The 21501-nt window shown below is 39.7% G+C and overlaps 1 protein-coding gene across 1 annotated transcript; it reads right to left on the bottom strand.

Annotated features, from left to right (window-relative positions):
* Window positions 1-4899: 4899 nt before the first annotated feature.
* On the bottom strand, window positions 4900-20614 carry LOC122419097 (uncharacterized). Its single transcript, XM_043433379.1, has 4 exons — window positions 20569-20614; window positions 19663-19804; window positions 5166-5387; window positions 4900-5031 (listed from the first exon to the last, which is right to left on the bottom strand). Exons 1-4 carry the CDS (start codon window positions 20612-20614, stop codon window positions 4977-4979), a joined length of 465 nt encoding a protein of 154 aa, XP_043289314.1. The 3' UTR covers window positions 4900-4976.
* Between the last annotated feature and the right edge of the window lie 887 nt (window positions 20615-21501).

Consider the following 21501-nt stretch of genomic DNA (forward strand, 5'->3'; position numbering starts at 1 on the left):
AATCTTTGTCGAAAAGAAAATTTACTTCTTTTCGGGCTGTGCGACTCAACGATACAAAAATTTTCGACATTTCACCAATTTGTCCAGTTGAATTCACCAACTTTTAACATTTCACCAAAGACACGAGTGACATTCGGATATCGACACATCGTTCGATGTAACAATGTCACAGACCTAAATTTTGCCTGTCGTGCGTAGTAAAATTTGAGAGAATTGCTTTCGGCATCAAAATTACTGTGCACTTTGGTGAAATACAATAGAATGGCGATATAGAATAGCGCTGCTACAAAACATGGCAAATTTTTCTATGTATTCATCCGAAATATTCGCATAAAAGTCTCTCCGTTTAAAAATTGGGGGAAATTGATTTACAGGGATAAACGCAGCGGTAAAGACGTATGATCCAGTAGAAAATGGCAGTCGATCGCAGAACCAGGAACAAGTTAAATTTCTCCCAAAATTTGTGCTGTTTGAGAGGATGGATCAGTCGGTATATCACAGGCGTAAGTGCGAGAGAGACAGAGCTGCAAATTGGGAAATGAAAATTCTTTGACACAGTTTGACCGTTTAAACAAGGCTCAGTCAGCCGATTTTTACCATCGTCCTACGCATGATTTTTTAATCGCCGGTCAAACTGTCTCAAAGAATTTCGATATCGAAAACTCCAAGTGAGACTAGTCCACTGATCCATGCTCTTAGCACATTGTCCAGAGGGGGATTTTATCGAATAAAAAGAGCATCGAATCTCCAATACGCAGTGCGACTCGCCTGCCCGTTTCAACTACCTTTTGCACCTTGTCATCAAACTGCTGTGGCGTGTCCCTCGAGAAATCTGTCGGCGACATATAACGTAGGAAAAATTCGTGTGTTTGAGGACAAAATATTTTTGGTTCGTTCAAGACAGGAGAGCTGGATTTCCTCGCGTGTGAAAGTGTGCAATATACTCAAGGATATAAAGTACTGGAGCTGTACAGTAATCCTTATGTACACAATGGCAGGGTGTAAGTCTGGTGGACGCGAGTGTTGAAACGTTAACCGCCACCACAGCGAGAGCAGTTTTTAAAGTTGCATACAAGATGGGTATGCGTACAGCCGGGCTTTCGCTCCGGAATGTAATAAAAATAAGGAGTTCGCGAAACGCGCTTGACTGCTCGAATCCTCGGAGGAAGCGATGTACGGCGTGCATATACGTATATGAGCGTACGTCGGTATATGTATTTCTTCGAATTCTCACTTCCTCAGTCTCGCGCGAATGCGTTGTCTGCATATCTCAGCTGTTATTATCATTCCCCGTGCGAGTGTTGCTACACCGAAAATCCATAAGGATTAGGCTCCGCGCGGAGCTCGAATTACCGATTTCCGCAAGATCGAAAGAAAATTGCGTAAGAATCGCGCGGGGACTGAGCCGGCTTTCGATTATTCCTCCCTCCCCCCTCCCTGTTCGAGTCCTGCTTGAGAGGTACCTTAAAGTGTTTTCAAAAGAGTGCGAGTGCGAGCGAGCTACAGCCCAAGCGAGGCGTTAATAATTCTTGACTGCGGAGAAGCAAAAAGCCCACCTCGTGTACCAGTCGTCATAAATTTGACGACGGTTTATCGAATCTGCAACTCTGTACGTGCATGTCCCATGGACCATTCGGAAAGGCCTCGCTCTCTTCCTCCTTTCTTCGCTCCCATGTCCGCGCTTTTCTCTCTTTCTCCGTAGATATGTACAAGCTGAACGAGAAAGGGATTCCGGTTTCCGCTCTCGAAAATCCTCGAGAGCATGAAGCATGCACACGATGCCGCAATCAAACCCTCCAAGCTTGTACATATATTGCTCCCTGCGAGGACAAGAGATACGAGCTCGTCTCGTTCAATGTCTCCCCGGACCTCAAACGATACGGAGCCTCGTACGGAGCAAACGCGCGTTAAGCATTAACAAAGACTTAGGGCTAAAAGCAAACCGGAATTAATGCACCCATGACCCTTCCTTCGAAACTTTCTTCCCCGGGAAACATTGTACAAATAATGCGCCACAAAGTCGAGCTTACGTTATCCCCTGAAAAAGGATATCGAGCGTGGGATTATTCTTCATTCCGTTGAGAGATTTTATTCCAAGAATTTTTTTTTCTCGTATTCATTTCCAAGTAACAACGATATCGTTTTAGCAGTCGAAATTGCGTTAAACCAATCCGTGCCGTAAAAATGAAAAGGGCATTCGAGAAATAATCGGCCAACAAAACTTGGTCCCAGACCCCTTCTATCTTGCAGCACCCCAGCTTTCAACTGCACGAAGAAAACGAGACGAAAAATTCTAGAGGAAAGTACAAGAATATAATATCCACGAACTGGATTGCAGCATTTACTCGAAGAACAGTAATAAAAACTGTTCGATCCACCACAGAAAAAAGACCAATACACATATCTTTTATTCAAAAGACTCAAGACTCTATAAAGAGTATTAAAAAATGTTTTTAATCACTTCAAATGTTCATATAGTAAAGTATGCTCGGGTAACCCTGAAAAAAACTATATGTATGGTAAAATGTCACACGTATTCGGTGTATATTCGTCTATTTATCATAGAATTTACAATGCTGACAGTGAAAATTTGTGATTTACAATACGTTTCCACTTATCAGTAAGTGCTAGTCTGACACGATAAAGAAACCTCGGAAACAAAACGAAATATAGTTCTCACGTGCATCACTTTTTGCTATCTACGCAAAGCTGTTTAGAATTAAAGGGACGAAAAATATAAAAATTCAAAAAGCACTATGCCGCTTGTAATCCTAAACCTAAATGCTTTGAAAATTCTTGAAAAATAATGTATTCCTCACTATACAAAACGAATCCGTTTTCTCCGTGTGCCCTTTCGTATAATTCGCCGTCAAAAGGACAAAATGCAATAGCCCGTGCGAGTGCTGCACTATCCGGAAAGCGTCCCTGGACAAACGAGTCTCGGAATATATCCTACGAAAGTGTCATCTGACGTCTGACTCGTCGTCAGTGTCATTGTCAAGAATAATGTTTATGAAAATAGCTTGCATGTGTTCCGACGCCAAGGCATATCTAAGGAACGACTTGGGTGACTGCGAGAAATGGCAGATGCGGTTAAGCAAAAGCTTGTGCATGAAAAAAACAAAAAAAAAAAAACAAAACAAAAAATTGCTTCGAGCTCAGTGCGTATGTGAATTGCGACATTACCACTGGAGATATCGCAAACCTGCATAGCTATATGCTTCAGAAAACATTACGTATCTATGTATATACACGAGCGTATAATAGATGTTACTAAATACTCATACGCACGCAGAAAATAGCTGCGCACAGTTGGCGGTCGAGAAGATGCTACTGGACAGTGTTCGCCGCCTCGTGTACCTAATGCAAGAAATGTCCCTGTCCCGGGATTCTATGATCCTGAGTATCAGTAATGTGCAAAAGATGCTCGTAAAAACGTATGCTACTGTATGGAGTTGGCAATATTCTGTCACTTTGTCATAACGCATCGGGCTATTGGCAAAGCCCCTGCTTCCACATGTACTCATAACCTTATCTTGCAATGCGATCCAATTTATTTTCACTTTTATGATTCGAATTATTTGCTTGGACAGATTTTTAACAGCTGGCAATATCCTGAATTTCACCCTTTATAGGGACTGGAACGTGGTGGATAGCAGTGAAAAAATGACGGTTATTGTGTACCAATTAGAATGTTGCTCTGTGCAGGTTCTCGAGAAAATTTAAATTCAGATGTAAACGATGCGATCTTCGTCGCAGGACGCTTTGAAACAATTGCATTGTAATAACGATGTGAAATTATACGAGAGCCATAGAATGAAGGGAAATTCAAAAGTTTTAATCCTTCGGATGCACTCATCGAATCCTCAGTCCCCGGAAAATGAATGTGTAAGAGCTGTCAATGGCTTGATGAGTCACCAATAATTGTAAGATTCTTCAAGTAATTAAAACACGAATAATGCATTGGGATAATCGCGCTCATCGAGGCCGTGTTGAGATGAGAAGAGGGAGAAAGAACTGTCTTGGAATCGCAAAGAACTTTCGTTCGGCTTCGTTCAAGTGCCCTCTCAAATCTCACGGTGCCCAACCCTTGAAGAATAAACATGAGAAATCTGGAACTCTTGCACTCCGCGATATGCGGATTTCTCCTCATCGGAGTCCACAAGGCTTCCGTTGTTTGCATTGAGGAATTAATTTCTCTTTTGAAACGAAGGCAAATCAAATATTTACCTGATTCTCGGTTATACTCGAACGAAGCCACGGGATAGAGTCCACTTCCTGAATGAATGGCTTCCACTGTCTTACCAAATGATCAACCATTTTCTCCATCAAGTACGCATGTGGTACTGGAGTCTCCAGAATAACAGCTCACATTACAAAATAACGATTGTTATTCCACAACAGTTTCTTTCGCCCAGTTACGATAAGCTGAAAAAGCAATAATTCTCTTTTCTCCGCGATACATTCCAACGAGAATATTCTTAACCCATAGACACGACACTGGTGCAAATTTGCACCTACGAAAATTTCAAGTTTGAAACTACAAAATTCCTTTCATCAATTTGGCCATTTTTCTATAATAAAATTTTATTTTTCAATTATTTCAATGATCGTTATCGATTACTAAGGAATTGTTACCCCTAAAAAATCTCGTAAGATTAATCCATACATTCATGGATGGAATAAAAACGTTTTGAAAAGTCCAAGTGCAAGTTTGCACCAGTGTGGCGAGTGTGTGACCTCAGAGGGGGTCTTCGGGTTAAACTTGCACGCACTTGACGATTGAAAGTAAGTGACAGAAAAATGAAGTTAAGTCGATTTTTATTTTCGACAAAGTATCACCGAAACTCAAAGAACTGGAATTCAACAATTTTATGAATATCATTCCACTCCATCAATCTCGAAGTAATTGTACGAAACGAGGACGATGCACGCATGAAATCCTCCTGGCAATGTTTCGCGAAGATCTTTTAGCGTTAATCTTCCGCACTGTAAATGTTCGTCTTGGAAAAACAAAGTTGTGAAACATCCCTGAAAGATAGAAAGAGGGATTAATCGAGACATCGCTGTTGGATACTCGTCTTTGGAGACGAAGCAAAAGCTATAAAACGCACGATAAGACGAAAAACAAGGGAGAAATTATAAAAGTTTACGTGTGTACGTACGTGGGTGTGTCTACCCAGATTCGTCCTCGTTGTTTTCGTCGTCCTTTTGGATCCCCATCGGAGCCTATTGAAAACTGTATACCAACGTACGAGTAACAATTAAAAGCTGAGACTGAGGTCACGAGCTGAGAATGCCGAGCCGCCTCCATGGCGTCACCGTTGTCTGGATCGAGGCTCTGCAATCCTGCCCATGGATCTTTGGAGACAAAGCTGATGCTGCAACTTCGCGATTTGTCGTATGAAAATTGACGTGATCCGTATTTATATTAAAAGATCGCTAAAAATATGTGCGTTCGGAGTAAAATGATGTGGGAAAAAACTTTTTCGGTGTACCTCACTAATATTTTTCCAATTCGCAAAAGTAATGATGAATTTTTTTTCGTTGCTTCTGCTATTTGCCAACTTTGTGAAAAAAATATTGTACACCAATAAAATCAAACTCGAAAAAAAGTTGTTGTAAATGCAATCACGAAGACGATGAATGAATATTTTGGTATAATAGTAAAAATATTTATAATTAAATTTTGTTTTGGAATTTTTGTGATGTCGATTTTTTAGCTCGCAATTTGTTTATTTTTTCATTCATTTTCAGTCATTTTGTTGTTCGTAATCCGATGTGCCTGGCAACTTTTGCATTTATATTTGACAATGTTTTGTCTTTTAAATTGAAAGTCTTACAACCACTGAATTTCATGGTTTCACGTGGCCCAAGAAGCATAAATGTAATTCTTTCTAGTTATTATTTTTTTTTTTTTTAATGAATACTGGAGCAAAAAAATCTTCAAATAATAATGATAAAAAATCGACGTGATCTTTGAGAAAATAATTGCAAATTGATTGGTGCAATGTGCTTTTGCAAATCAAATATAAGTTGAGTCAAAAGATACAGAAACTCTATTAGAATGTGTAATATGCGTTGAATGGGTTGTGTAAACAAATAAATGTGCTGAAAAAATCAGATACAAAAATACAACGAGAAATGAAAGAGAGCCATCGAAAATGTGCCGCGCGACTATCAAGGAAAGAAGATTGATTCGAGATGAAAGACCTTATGCATCGTGTATTCGAGTTGGAAGGAATCGATGAATGGGACGATGATTAACTGACTCCTTTGAGAATAAATAGAAATTCTGATTAAAGCTACGAACGTCATGCGGATCTCGTGGATGCGTTGGGCGTGTGGGCGTCGACGAGAGAGAGAGAGATCGTCGAAAGATGCACGGTGACCATGTGTTGCTTGATTGAAAATAAATTATAAGCGCGAAGAACGGAAGAAGACCAGTCGACAGACTGAATACGCGATCGAGCGGTTCATCGATCGCTCGTATCGACGAGATTCAGGATCCAACTGAGAGATATACGATGTTCGAAGAAGCGACGAGATTGTCATCATTTTCGAATCTTTCAAAGGAAACGGAAATGACCGACCCAACAAAAATACAACGTCCCACAGTGAAGAAACGTTTATTATGTTGCAGAAACTCATATGCAGACGTTACATAATTAATGTAATAATTATTATCACTGCTGTAGAAAATAATTTACGTTTTACGTATATTTTCTTAAAGTAGTTTATGCACGAACCAATTTTCTTAAGAAAATCTTGAACCTTACACAGAGTTTCAATACGTAGTCGACTGACAGGCATATCAAAAAAATTCGAGACGATTGTCTTACTAGTAATAAAGATATGTTACGTCAAAGATTGAACGAAATTGGTAAAATGAGCACTCGTAACCTCACGTTTGCTTATTTCGGCATTTTGTTTTTCCTGGCTTGGACCATTCCTGTCATAGTCTTCTGTCTTTTTATTAACACTTTTTTCTTGATCCATTTCCCTCTGTGTTTTCCCTTTGCTCTCTCTAATGCGATTTTTAACATAAAAAACTGTAGTATTTTGGGTTCGGTCAGTGATGGATCCCTGTTCAATTAATGGCCTGTAATTTCATTCGCCAAAAAATAAGTTGGAAAAATTTTTTTACAATTTGAAATTAATAACTGTGACATTAATTTAGAGTGATAATATCTTGTTAGGAAGTAAAAATCGATCGGACGGTCATGATCTACCTTAATAAAAATCTGTATCTTTACAAATTGTCTACAAGAAATTGATAGTTCTTCAAATTTGATTTATCTTCAAATTTGATAGTTTTTAAATTATAATTGGATAAAAATATCATCACGAAGAAATGCAATTTTAACAGAAACGTTGAGCAATTCATCGCGAACGATTTTGAACGTACGTACGTGTTAACTCATCGTGTACATTTCTACAAACCACGTGCTCAACGATAATTTAGCGAGAGTACAGTGAATAAATTTCTCTCATCGAAACTATCATAAGTTTTAGCATCTGAGGCAGAAATTCCTAATCGATTTATCCACCTCGTTTCTTAAGGCATTGAAGCGTGGTATCGTGAGCTCGAAAAATGTATTCAATCAAATTTCAGTCTCGAACATCATCCTGGAAATCTTTTCACCTTCGTGTCAGATTTTCTCAACAATCCTTTCTATATTATATAAGAAATTCCACCGTGATTCAGTAATCATTATTACGCACGATTATCGTAGAAAAAAATAATCTTTGTCGATGTAACAGGAGTTGGAACCAGGAAATAACTTTTTCCTGCATCGAAACACTACACGCCTGATCCATTTAATAAAATCAAATTGACTGTCAATAATTATTTCTATAGTTTAAAAATATCTGCTTGTGTATGAAAGAAATAATGAATTTTAGAGAAATCCATCTCTCAACATATCACTTGATGATTCATGAATATTATTTGGTTTTTTCTAATACGACGTTTATTTTAGTTAGGAAAAAATCAGTAGTTCAAGATCCGTTTGGGTTGACATAGTGAACGAGAATTCGAGGATTCTATGAAAGACGAGCATCCTATCGAATCCATTCCACCAGATAGATTTTTGTACTTCTATGCCACATTCCAGTTCATGGAGACAAGTCACCAGTTGATAGAAAATCGATCATGTTTGAAAAGTAGTTTGACCGTTCTATATAAAGTACGGTGAAGATATGAAGATCCACTTTTTTGCGGCAAATAATAGTTTAAGGTCCCCTGACGGCGATAAACACAGTTCCGGGGCCTCTTACGGGGAAAAATTTTGGATTATTTCATCTACAATTTCGAGTTTTAAACACGGTACGTTATGGGAGAACTTACAATAATATTAATTGTGAAAAATTTGTACGGTGTTCGAGCTTCGGAGAAGTTTACATCGTGAAGAAAATTTATCACAAATTCCGTTCCTTTAAAAAAAATATTATACCTTACGGGGCTTTTAAGAAAGAAAACATGAAAAAACTTTAGTTTTTGACGCGTCGAAAGCGCATGTCAGTCGTTACATTGGACTGCTGGTAACAGCTGATTTTATGAAGTTTTTAAAGCATTTTATTACATTCCTATGATAAAAATATTCTCAATGTAAGTGTTTATTAATTTTATTAATAATTTAGACTTGAATTTGATCAACACAAAGTAGTTGTAAACTTGACACACTTGAACGGTCGAACTACTTTAAACGTTTTTTTTCTTCCACTTCCTCATCTATGATCGTCCAACCCCACTTTGAATTGATAGTTTGCTCGTCACAGTTGCAGAGAATGAGAAACCTTCAGTAGATCAAGACACGATCTTGGACAGACGGTTGGTGGTTTGTGGAATGAATTGTGCCCCTGAGAATTGAGACAAAAAAATGCTCTCCGTTGCAACTTGTCTCAGTCGAGTAATGTTGTTCGTTTTCCATAAGAATTCGCATCGTGCTGATAGTTAACAATGACAAAAATTCGTGGTCGTCCTTTCTTCAGGTTGCTGTAACGGTGCTTTTCCGGATTTCATTTTCTACCTGAACGAGCAATAGATCCATGCAGAGGTCTATTCGTCTAGAAGTCTCGAGGCTCAAACCTTCTCCATGACGAATTCGCTCGCTCGAACTAGCTCCGCTCTTCGCAAAGCTGATCAGGGTGACTCGCGTACGCTGACTCGACTTTTTTCCTGATCTCGTCGCCGACAACGTATGCAAAAAGAGCTACGACTCTACGTGCATTGCGAGTGGTTCGAAAAAACGTTTACATCGCATACCCCGCGCGCGCGATGATACTCGAACTTCATCGTGGATGTATACAAGCATTGCATTTATTTTGCAGTGTGGCTCTGGCGATCGCGGTTATTGGCTGAACGATTAATCGTCGAGTCGTCCAGGATCGAGTGCCTTGCCAGGCATCGTCCTGCTAAATGCGTTTCTCCTCATTTTTTGTTGTCTCTTAATTTCCTCATGAAAGAAACTCAGACCCAAACATGAAACCTTAAAAATATCGTTCTTCATTGTTCCACCAACGATAAACGTTCTACTGAGACTCAAGGATTAACGTTTATCGTCGAAAATATCGAAAGTCCGAACTATCCGCATGCTGCGGACCGTTGTAACTTTAGCAACAACGTTGCCCATCGACGACCCGGAAGTAAGACACTTCTGATTTCTTAACGCCGTTGCACCCGAGGCTACCGCAGCTTATATATTTATGTAAAAGAAATCAAGGTATATGTTTATCGAAGAGCGTAGGTAGAAAGGTAAGTGCGAGTATGTGCATGTAATCCGAAGTGAGAGATTTGCTGGTAGATTATTAAAATTCTTGATACTGTGCAGTAAGCGCAGTCGCATATTAAATTTCGCTGCTCTCGCTTTTAACCCGCTACGAAATATACTTAGTTTCACCGAAGTTGCAATAACAGGTACGACGGGGATATCGCTTGTTATTGTGACTCCGTAAGATTTTTGTGATGGCCGGGGGTACCGGGTTACCGCGGCTAATCGATTTTTTTCTCGCCATATCGCACGCTCGCAATATCGTGTATGTTGTAAATTCGAAATTATTGAGCTGAGTGAAAAACGAAAATTACTCAAGGTGCAGCTGGAGTCGCATGTGCCGGAGCAATTGAATTATCCACTGGCAACGTGTGCGTTGTAAATTCATATTTATTAAAAGAGAATTTAAATAAACTGAAATTATTTAATGTCCGCAGAATACGAGGGTGGGGTTATTCGATTGGTACGACTCTGTGTCCGCGCTTACTCACGAATGTTGCACGACACAGAGACTGGTTCAGGACACACGGAGTGTCTCGTAATGTGTAATATTCTATCGAATTTATTGCATAGATTCGGGTATAATTTTCGCTTTTATCATTATTCAAAAATTTTCATCGCAAAACTTAGTCGAATCGAGCGAACCCGTTCGCGTTTATTGCCCAGCTAACGAAACGGTTTGAGAGAAAAAAATGAGAGCTCGGACAGTTTCTATTTCATTTATATTCGAGTATTCGCGCAGAAAGCGCGTTCGTCGATGAGTTTCGCTTCTCACTGAAACTTATACTTTTAGATATAATTGGGGGAAAAAAAAAACACCATCGGAAAAAGAACTTTGATATTCGCAATCGTCCAGATGGTTTATACACACTCGGAATATTAACCACTAAGCGTCGTATAATACTCGTAGCATGATAATTCTTCAACATCACGCGCGCGACCGCCCTGTCCGTCTTTCTCTTTCACATGTAAACTCGGCCCGACGCGAGTGCGATTACTAGTACGCGAAGTCAACAACCACCAGGAGAATCATGCGAGTATCTTTTCGCGTCTGAGCAGAGTCTTCTCCGCACAGGATCCTGATTAATAGTTTCGGTGCCTTACGGCCCTGTAAACAGTATTCATCAGGATCAAATTCACAAAAGTCTCTCTCGCGCGAGCCCGTCATATCTTCAAGAGCTTCTTCACCCTCCACTTTCGTTCTGTTTATTAATGTGTAAGATTTATTCCATTTTCCACTGTATTAATCACCATCGTCGTAACTCTCGCATCGTTTAGTGACAGCACGAGGATTATTCAAGTTGACACAACCGAATGCTTGTGTTCGTGATCATTTTTCATTTCATCTGCCACTCTTCACTTTCTCCAATTTCACTACAGCGCGTCGCATTGTCTTCCAGTATATTTTTTTATGCCGAAGGAAGATCATGCGTTACTTGTGATTCAAAATAAGGCAACTGAACGTTTTTGCTCCTCCGATGATCAAAGAAACGATTAAAATTTATCCTCGCAATTATTCAAATTATGTGTCACTTATTTCCTGAGATTGATAAATTTTTAATATTATGATGACGGTTTAAATACTTTCGTAGTAAAATCGTCAAGCAAAATGTGACAACAGCCATTATCTATTTATATGCGTATGCATATCTATATTTTAAACCAGCTGGCTCATGGTGTTGTCAAACCTTCCACAGCTTGTGTCGTTATTACTCGTTAACCTCAAATAAGTGTTTTTCTTTTTCCATTCTCAAGTGATTTTCAGTCAGTAACAAGGCTTTCTCAAGACATCATTGCTATCTAAAAACATTCTATTTTCTAATTATCGTTTTTGGCTCACTAAAGTTGGGAGGATCTTAATTCATGAGATCCAAATTGTCGCACAGGAAGTGTGCCTGCCGCAAGAGCCTGTGTATAACCCTTCAAAAAGTGTGATTTTCACAATGTAATGACGAGCTCGAAGTGGAATTTTGTATCCAATTTTTGAGATAGACATATTTAGGGAGTTTTTGTTCGAATTTTCGAACATTTTGTTGCACGTATTCGATAAATTTGTCCAAACAACCAAGGAAATTTCGAATACTACAGCAGCGATGTTTTACACTGAAACTGTGGTTGCGTCGACGGAATATAGTGTCGAAGGATGCAACAAAAAATCTGAAGATTTCACCAAAATTTCGTTTCCAGTGTAAGGAAGTCGATTTTTTCTATTCACAAAATTCGCACGAATTTTGTGCTCAGCCTCCTTTCCCTCGAGTTTGATAGCGATGATCTGCACGGATCCTGATCAACGAGCGTTGGCAGTTCTGGCTGAAGAAACAACGGCAAGAAGCGAGGGGCGTAAACGGGCCGGTGGGGCTCGTCGAATCAACCGAGAACCAAAGCCCTCGATCGATAGTGTTACGAGCGATACGTTAAGGACTTTACACACATGCTTTAGTACCGCAGGTATAAGAACCATGCTTCCAAAGATCTCGAAATGGCTCGTTGCGTTCCGGTAAAACACTGTAGTTCACAGCATAGACAAGCTCGCTATCCTCGCAGGGGATCTACAACATGGAAAATTGATTGTGCCGTCTCCGGATCTTTCGGTCGATCGGCCAAAGAGCGATCGTGAAGTGGTTAGCGCCTGGTCTCGAAGATTTCAAGCGGATAATACTAAACACCTTGGCAACGCAGAGGCACGCGATCAGGGAGAAAAATCCTGAGAAGAAGTTAACGTCGAAGCGTCAGTGAATTCGCATTGAGCGAGGACAAATCCGAGGAATATATAGGGCAAGGAATGGTCGCTGGGTTTGCCGTCGTATCGCTAATTACGTGATGTTATCGGCGTGCTTTTCCTCCGCGCCGCGGCTTTGCACGCTTCAACGTACCACTTAGCCTGTGAGCTCTGTGTCGTTGTGTGGCGCGCTGTACCACGGATTGCTAAAATTACCGCCCTCCATTTTTATACTGTCCCGATAAGCCGAGCACGCTGCTGCTACTTTCGAAATCGTGCAAATGACAATGCGATCTAGGGGGTTGTTAGACCGCACGTTTACAACGCGCTCCGCATTCGATGCGGTTATAAAGAGAACGGTGAATGAACATTGTCATTTAACAGCCTCCAGTTGTCCGCGATAGAAAATACCTTAAGGTGGAACGGTACCATATATCAAAAAACAGGGATTTTTATGCAAATTGGTACGCGGAGAGAAAAAAATAGTAACAATTACTATGCTGCCATGCTGGTGGGGTTCTATATCGCCCATTTGGAAGGTTTTTACCAAAAATATTGTCATTTCCAAGTCAATTATGCTATTTTTTCCTAACATAGTTCACCAAGGAAACGTTGTAAAATTTATGTTGACTCGATGATGAACTGCGTCAAGTAGAATTATTATACCATTTTGCTATGCTTAGTACTGTTTTCACAATTGAAATTTACAGTTGAACATAGTAAAATTTGAGGAGCTCGAACACAAGTATCGATCATACGCCAAAGTGTTTAGAAATTTACTATGGTAAATAACAGAATTTCATTCGCGATTGTACGATAATATACCGGTATACATGTGTACCGATGTATTTATTTTGACATCACTCATCAATTTTCATCGAGTCGCTTCACAAAAAATTACTATGTATGTTCATAAGAATTAATAAATATTACCGAAATAGAACCCTACTTCCATGGCACCACAGTAGTATTTAGTGAAATTTTCTCTCCGCGTAGATACGTTCGAAAGTGTGTTAACTATTTGCTCGCCAACTTTTAACGGATTCGACCATATCGTTTCTGAGAAAATTGAGTTAGTTTTTTACATTGGATCTTACGGAAAAGTGTTAAAAAACGCAAAAAAGAAAAAAACATTTGAAAAACTACTGTTAAAAAAGCCAATTTTTGATTAAATGAACACTAGTATATGAACCGACTGTCAAGATAACTCTCGGGAAATTTGCAGTGATTTTTTTTTTGCCAAAATTAGGAACGTTGTGTCTGAAATAGTTATTTTCTCATCTAAAAGTATAGAATTATCATTTTTTTTCATGTAAATTGAAAACCAGAAACTAAATTCACGTGCAGCTGGTAAGACGAGAGGCTTTCCATGTCAAAGCATGGAAGTATCCCTCTCATCGCCTGCCCCGCAAAAGAGGTACCGTTCTACCTTGAATAACAGTCCTCAGAAAGCTCGGCCTCTCTTGAATCCATTGAAAATTGTTCCAATTTGTGAGTGAGACGTGAACGAGCGATTCACCAATTACAAACAATGTGATTAAGATACGACTCAATAATCATCAGACTCAATCTTGGAACTATACGAAATCTACTCAAATTCTAGGATGTAATGCAAGCCTCGATTTCCTTAATTGGCTGCCGGCCAATCACCTTAAAAACCTGATATCCATGAAGCATATATAACGAAGGGAGCAGGAACAGCTAATCTTTCGTTGTAACCGAAGGAACCACGAGGTAAGCATACTTTCCACTTTCGCTGCTGCTTCTTTCCAACCTCCCAAGTCACTTTTACGTATACCACGTCAGCGTATTGGAAGCGAGCGACGAGTTGTGACTTTTTTTCTTAGTTTTCTTTAACAGCACGGGTTAATTGCCCTCCATTGGTCCATAGACGCAAAGCATTTTGAGAAGTTTTTTTAATTGTTCAATAAAAAAACCTAGCCGTTGGAATTTCATTTCTGGTCAACTGTGATGGTCTCCGGGATCGTCAAATTATTTTTCCCTGCAATCTTGAGTAAGACGGAGTGATTGGTGAACGCTCGGTCAAAATCCTGCGAGCAAATTTTCTAGACGATTGATGTTCCTTGAAAATCGAAAGGTAAGCAGGCAGTCTGCTGGTGGCTTTGTGACAAAGAGGTGGCATTGGTGGCAACTTTGAACCCTCCATTGAGTTGCTTCTCTTACATTGGTAAAGGGTCACGTGCAATTTTGTCTTAATAACTACGAAATGACCTAGAAATCGATAAATTCGACGTTCGCCAGACCCGCTACTCAAAATCCATTACAAAGAAATCATCGAAGCAATTTTTTATAAGTATGAAAAGTAATTATCACCCTCGTTATTATCCGGCCCTAACAGTATTTATTTGTCCGAGATACTCCGCCGATTCACGCTCGACTGGGCCTGAAGTAGAATCGGCGCGAGAACTGATTTTGCTCCAATTCACCGACGAACCGGTCTTTACACGCAATTTTCGAACTTGATTGCGGTCGAAGGTCAAATACCGAGCAAGTTATTGCGGACTTGGCGATACACGTTCGACACTCGAAATTTATTTAACGACTCAAAAGTTTTTTTACCATCGTATCCGCTATTATTTGTTGGGCACTGTGTGCTATGACTCGCTTCCACTGACTCTCTCAAAATTTAGTGCTCCGGTTCCCTTCCTCGGTCCAGAACCATCAAACTTTTATCTCTTTTACGTACACTCGTTCTATACCAACAAGTTATAACGCGGAGCTGTCATTAAATTGACACCTGACGATGGCCAAACTTTAGAGACTTTGCATACACCGAAATCTTCGAAGAGCCTTTCGTGGCTTCACGAAAATAACTGGAGTGATTGCGATGTTACGTCTCGTTATGGACTCAGACTTACCCCTGAGGTCTTAAACCAAGACATAACTTTGATTGTTTATTGCCTATAAATAAATTACTGCTCGGAATACCCGTTTATCGAGTTTTTTATGCGTACGTTCGTTGCACAAAACAATTTTTCGTTTACATTTCATCCTGGGTAAAATGAGAACGCCAAAGTTCAGTGGTCAAATCCCTTTTTTCATGTAAATCCAAAATCTTTTTTTGGCTTTATCAATAAAACGTGGCAGACGAAATGGAATATGTTAACTCGAAAATTTGATTAATTTAATCGCTTAATTTGTTGGTTCCTGTAGATTTGCTCACTTCGACAAAAACGTTGTTGAATCAACAAAAGCTTCGTTTAAGGTAGTTCGATAGCTAAGTGCCCTATAAAAACTAGGGTGCAACCCCCTTCCTGTGTAAACATTATTCGTCGTGAAATATGTTCCAAAAATCATTCAAATTGTCGTTAATGATCATTGTAAAAATATGTGGATACAATATTTTACTAAAATCTATATTTTTTCTTTTGCGTACGCCACTGCTAGAATACATCTTCATGCCGTACGCACGTATGCAGTTTTTCCTTTTAATACTTGGCGTCGAGCCGCTACCGCGTCTCTTGATACGAGCATACTAATGAACGCTCAGAAGCGCGTGAATCGTGACAACGCTGTACACAGGCAACTGTCTGAGACGAGCGCAGCGTCCTAAAGTATAGTGATAATCGTGGCTTGTCTCACGGGACAGCGTTGCCACGTCGCGAACCTTGAAATTCTCCCCCTCAAATTCTCACACGATTTTTATTACAATAATTTTTTCTCAAAAACTAGACGGTAGATCGTGTTTTTTTTAAATTTTTTCTTCAGATGATACTCTAACACTGTGTTTTTAAAATCAAAATCGTAAGAACCGCTCTCGAGTTATTTCGATACACATTTTTTGTTTGACGATCACCGTGGGTTCAGATGGAGAAGCCATAAAACTTTAACCTGCAATATCTGAATAACTATACGGGAGAATGACTTTTTTTTCAATCGATTCGTCAGATTATTCTGCGCGACATATATTGTTTTCAAAATTTCCGTAAGAAATCGGGTTTTGCTATTGAACAATCTTAATCGACGGTTCCAATGTTGTTTATCACACTGAACATTTTTTTTATTCAAGAAATGTCTTATCAGCGTACTTTTTCAAAATTTTAAATATTTTAATGAAACGCGCAAAGTCCGTGATCACAGATGTCAATAATAATGAGGCCTCAGGAACGGTTCATACTCGGTTGGGTGACCGCTTGGCCATGGATTGGTTAGAGAACGATTATCAACTGAATTCCAAATAATTTCATGGAAACCAAATATATTTGTTGAAAACTCGCCGATTCTGAGTCTTTTTGAGCTTCTCTCGTATGATATTGCGTGAAAGAAATTGATCTCGGAGCACTATTATATTTGATCTTCCACAAGTAATCGGATGTCCCGAATTTTTAGAGCCCAATATTTAGAGCCGAATTTTTATGACTGCGAGTTATCTCCGTATGAAATTTGCACACATATAAAAACGAAGGGAATAACGAATGCGCGTGTTCTCCACGTTCGAAGCAACGTTCTTCGAAACACACGAGAAAGACCATACCAATGTACCGCGGCCTAATAACAATAATTTCATTCGGCGTGCTCGATGCTGTTCTCTCACGTACGTGATGGCATGTAGACCAATAAAAGTGCGCTGTGCCTTATACTCAATAGTATAATGTGCTACGTGCAGAAATCAGGCTTCGGCATATGCTCTATCAGAATAGGGTACTTTAGATTTGTTTCGTGATCTTCATCTCCGCATTTTCCACCAAATAAAACGTTGTAAGCGAAAGGGTTGCTTCGAATCGCCCTAGAAATCGTATTTTCTCTTTTAAGCGAGTGCCTCGCCGGTGCTGAATCTGTAGGCTGATAAGTCGTTCAAAAAAATCCATTAACTCCGTCCACAGAGAGATTTCAGGTTTCTAGAAATATTGGAATACCACTTGATTCTAATATCCGATACAACTTGCAATATTCATTCACCAATAAATAGGGGAGAGTGGGGTAATTCCGGACGCGGGGTAAATATGGACACCGCAATATCTTCATATTCCGAAACCCTCACGTTCACGCTCTCGAGCTCATGCGATAGTGTACGAGGCATGGATTGATATATTTTCGTTGAATTAGGACCGATTGTAAAATTTCGTACATTTTGAAGTAATTTTTGTCTATAAAATGAATTGGTGAAACTACAGGATAAACGGTTTCAATCATTTCAATGGTATTGAGAAAATAAATTTAACCCTACACCTCATGTGCCTTTTTTCATACCTTCAACCTCATGACCGGGGTTTGAACGCACCCCACTCTTTTTCTGCTTATAAATCCGGTTCTACGATGCTAAACTGACTTTATCTTACACCATTTTCTTCGTTTTTTTATAACGAAAAGAATGATGTACGATAAAACTAATTTCAATTGAATTTATATATAAAAAAATCCGTCGATAATCAGTCGATAATGTCGCTTGTTAGGACGGGAGCGTAGTTTGAAGTTCGCGTGGGGTGTGCTCACACCCCAGTCATGCGTTCTAGGGTTAATATCCTAGTTCTATATGAGTATCATAAACGCAGTTAAAACTGTGGCTTTTCCCACAGTTTTTCAACTATTAATGAACTCGTGAAATTTCGCAGTTTGGGGTAATTCTGCGGAAAGGAATTCCGGACGTTCTGCTCCTACCCCGTGTCAATTGATTTTTTCAAATTCGAAATACCCCGTAAATACATGTGAAAGAAAACACCAACTTATGATATTGAGTGCATAAATAAAGCAGTGGACGATGTGAAAACAAGGAAGTTATTTTTGCTCTGAAAAATATGAAATCCACCATCCGAAGACTGGATTATGTGAATCGAGTGTGAAATGGGGGCCCTCAAAGTTGCACAAGCGAAAGTACGAGAATTTGTTTAAGAAATGTGTAGCTATTTCTAATGCAACCTAGATCTACCCCAAGGGTCGTCCGTAATTGCCCCAGAGGTTTGGAGTAAATCCGAATTTACGGAGTGTTGTTTTTTGCTAAATATCTAGCAATTTTTTTGATCTACCAGTTTAAATTTACATCGGAAATCGTAAAGAAGATATCAAGGAGTGAAATAGATCGAAAATTTATTTTGTAATTTCATCATACAGCTCGTTATTAATCAATTTCCCTTAGGCGCTCGGAATTATCCCAATTATTTTCTCTACCATGAAATACAATCTCATTGCAAGTATAAAAAGCGATGAATTTGTCAGCAATAATATTTCCAAATATTCAACGAATTTATCATTAAGGAAGTTGAGGCATTAGAATGAAAATGATGTCATCGCTTTTAAACCGAGTGCATCTTATAAAGTGAAGTGTAAAAAAAAATCAGTTAAATTTTCAGACAGTTTAGGAGCGTCGTTGCTGAGAAAAATCAATAACAATTTGAGCCAAATAACATGTAATCTTATGGAAGTCAAGACACATTCAGTGATATCTCCGTTAAAAATGATGCTAAAAATATGAAATTTTTTTGGCAACATGAGCAAGGCTTGCCGAATAATGTCAATTTTTTTCAGATTTATTAGCAGATTTGCTGAGATTATATTAATAATAATCTATTTCCCGTGCAGTTTTTTGAGGCTAGGATCGTCACCGTTCGTGTTTTCGACTGAGCTTTCACCAGTTTTTCGTCTTTTTTTCCCCAACTTTTCTTTAAAGTGTATGCAACATTGCCAAACTGTAAACTGGCCTAACTGTTGAAAGGTACAGGTCATAACTTTTGGATAAAAAAAATGACTGTAGAGCCTCAACTTCCTTAAAGACGCGTGCCACTCATAAAATCCCTCGACATATCTCCCTCACTGTTGATCGGAAAATTGAGTAAAATGTAGGACGCGATTGCTCAAGCAAACGTGTACACAAATAGGAACAACTGTAAATGTCGAATCTGCGCGAGACTTTACGAGAACGACTGTTCACTAGACAGGCAATTAATTACGGTGCACATTATATTTTAAAAGGCTAAATATTTGCCAATGAGGTTCGAGTATTTGTATCGCGAGTTGTCTAGTAAAGTGTGCTGTTCACGACACAACTCTGTGTTTCGCTATTATCCAGGACCGCGCTTCGTTGCTATTGGCACAGGTGGCACTGCCGCGTTGCTTCTTTTTTCTGGTGTGTTCCGTGCATATGTATCGTCCATGCATAAACAGTTAGAATTAATGGACCAAAAGATATAGAAAAATACTGAAATATCGGATTACCAATAATTCGTGTCGACCTCGACTATCGTTTTGCAGCTGGACAGCTGAAATCTCTCAGCTTGACTTTGAAGATCTGGCCAGCGAGTCTCCGTAGAGCAGTAAAAGCAAACTGAGATACCGGTATTTGTTCGAGCCGTAATTACTTCGGAGTGACATTACCGTATGCACGGAACGTGCTCCTATTATTGGTCCGTACCAGCAGCAGTCTCGGGCACCAACTCCTTTGAACTTCGGTTAATACCGGCTCTCTGCGGAGCAATGCGATATACACAGACTTAGCACCGGTTTCTGGTTCACCAATGGCCAGCCTAAGATATGCTAATAGCTTGCTTCAACCGGAGTCCGCAGAGTTGAGGATCTTTACTAATTACCGATATCCGCCTCTGCGCGGACCTCACTTGCTTTTCTCTTGCTCACCGCGCGCGATTCGCAGCTCGAATTCATGTACGACCACGTGTCGAGCACTGATATTTCATCTACTCGCTATCGAGATCATACCGCACGATTGTCTGTGCAGTTGAACCGCCGACCTCGATTGGATCACTGGCTGCAAAAATATTTCGACGCTGGAGTTTAATGTGGGACGAAATATTCGAAGGGCAAACTTCGGTATTCTTGGCAGCATTTCGTGTAGCTTCTTCTCGAAATTATATCTCGCATTCCAGATTAGGAGGTTTGTTTTCTTTTGGCGAATTAATTGGAATAAATATTCGCGAATTAAGTATTCTGTCACGCTTTCTATCAGTTTCTCTTCTTTTGTAGCAATCGAGGTTACCAACAGAGTTAAAATTGAGTCGCGAAAGAAGAATGCGAGCGATCGTCTTACTCGGAGGTGAGGTCGTTCATCTCCCGCCAACAAACTCATTGTGAAAGAGAAAATAAATCTAATTATTCGCGTCAACTTACATGGATAAAGTACGTTGCAACAGTTTGATGGAATCAATGGGGTCATTAATGCCCATGGGTTAGTTGTACGGCACAGACCAAGTCCGCGCGACTCTATTCTGGAACGGAGCCGAGCGTTGCTCCGGCGATTCTTTCGAACGATACTTTCTCTGCATTGCTGTTAATTGCCGAAGTAATCAGGCGCATAGGACGTCCGTGCAACGCAGTGCGCCAATATATCATTGTCCCGTGCTTCGTGTGCAGCCGCCGCTTGGAAGAGCCAGAAAAAAATCTGTCACGAGTTGAAGGGGTTTGAGATGTGCTGAACTCACGCATTCCCGGGGTCTCCAACGTGGAAATTATTATTTATTAAAACGTAGACGACGGGAGAGACAGCAAATTTGCGGATGCATGAACCCTCGACGAAAAAGTATTCAGGAAGAAATAAGAGGCCCGAATTCTTCATTTTCCATATAAATTTTATTGTAAAGATTCAACATTTATCATCAAATTTTCCTCGCGTACGATTGATATTTCACAGTGCGAGTCTTGAAACCTACAGAACGAAAGAGGACTTTCCATTCGTGGCGGATTCCAATGGTAGAATGGAATGCCACTCACAATCGGTTGAAAAATTGAATTATGCAACGAAATGTGGAACATCAATCATCCACGAATGCGTTAACACTTGTGTATAATTAACCACATGATCAGGTGCCATGATTTTTCATGAGTCTAACGTTTCTCGAGCGAGTGCATATGACCATAGTAATCGGGAAATTGATTAACCTTTTAAGGACGGGGATTTTTACGTTGAAATCGACCTTTTTTACACGAAATTTGGGCATAATATCGATGAATTTTCCAAGTGGAGTGCCCGACCAAACTACAGTGGTCGATATTTCGAGCAGACACGTCCTTTTGAGGTTAAGAAATTATTAAGGCAGTTTGAGT

The sequence above is a fragment of the Venturia canescens genome, chromosome 1 (genome assembly GCF_019457755.1).
Source record: "Venturia canescens isolate UGA chromosome 1, ASM1945775v1, whole genome shotgun sequence".
NCBI lineage: Eukaryota > Metazoa > Arthropoda > Insecta > Hymenoptera > Ichneumonidae > Venturia > Venturia canescens.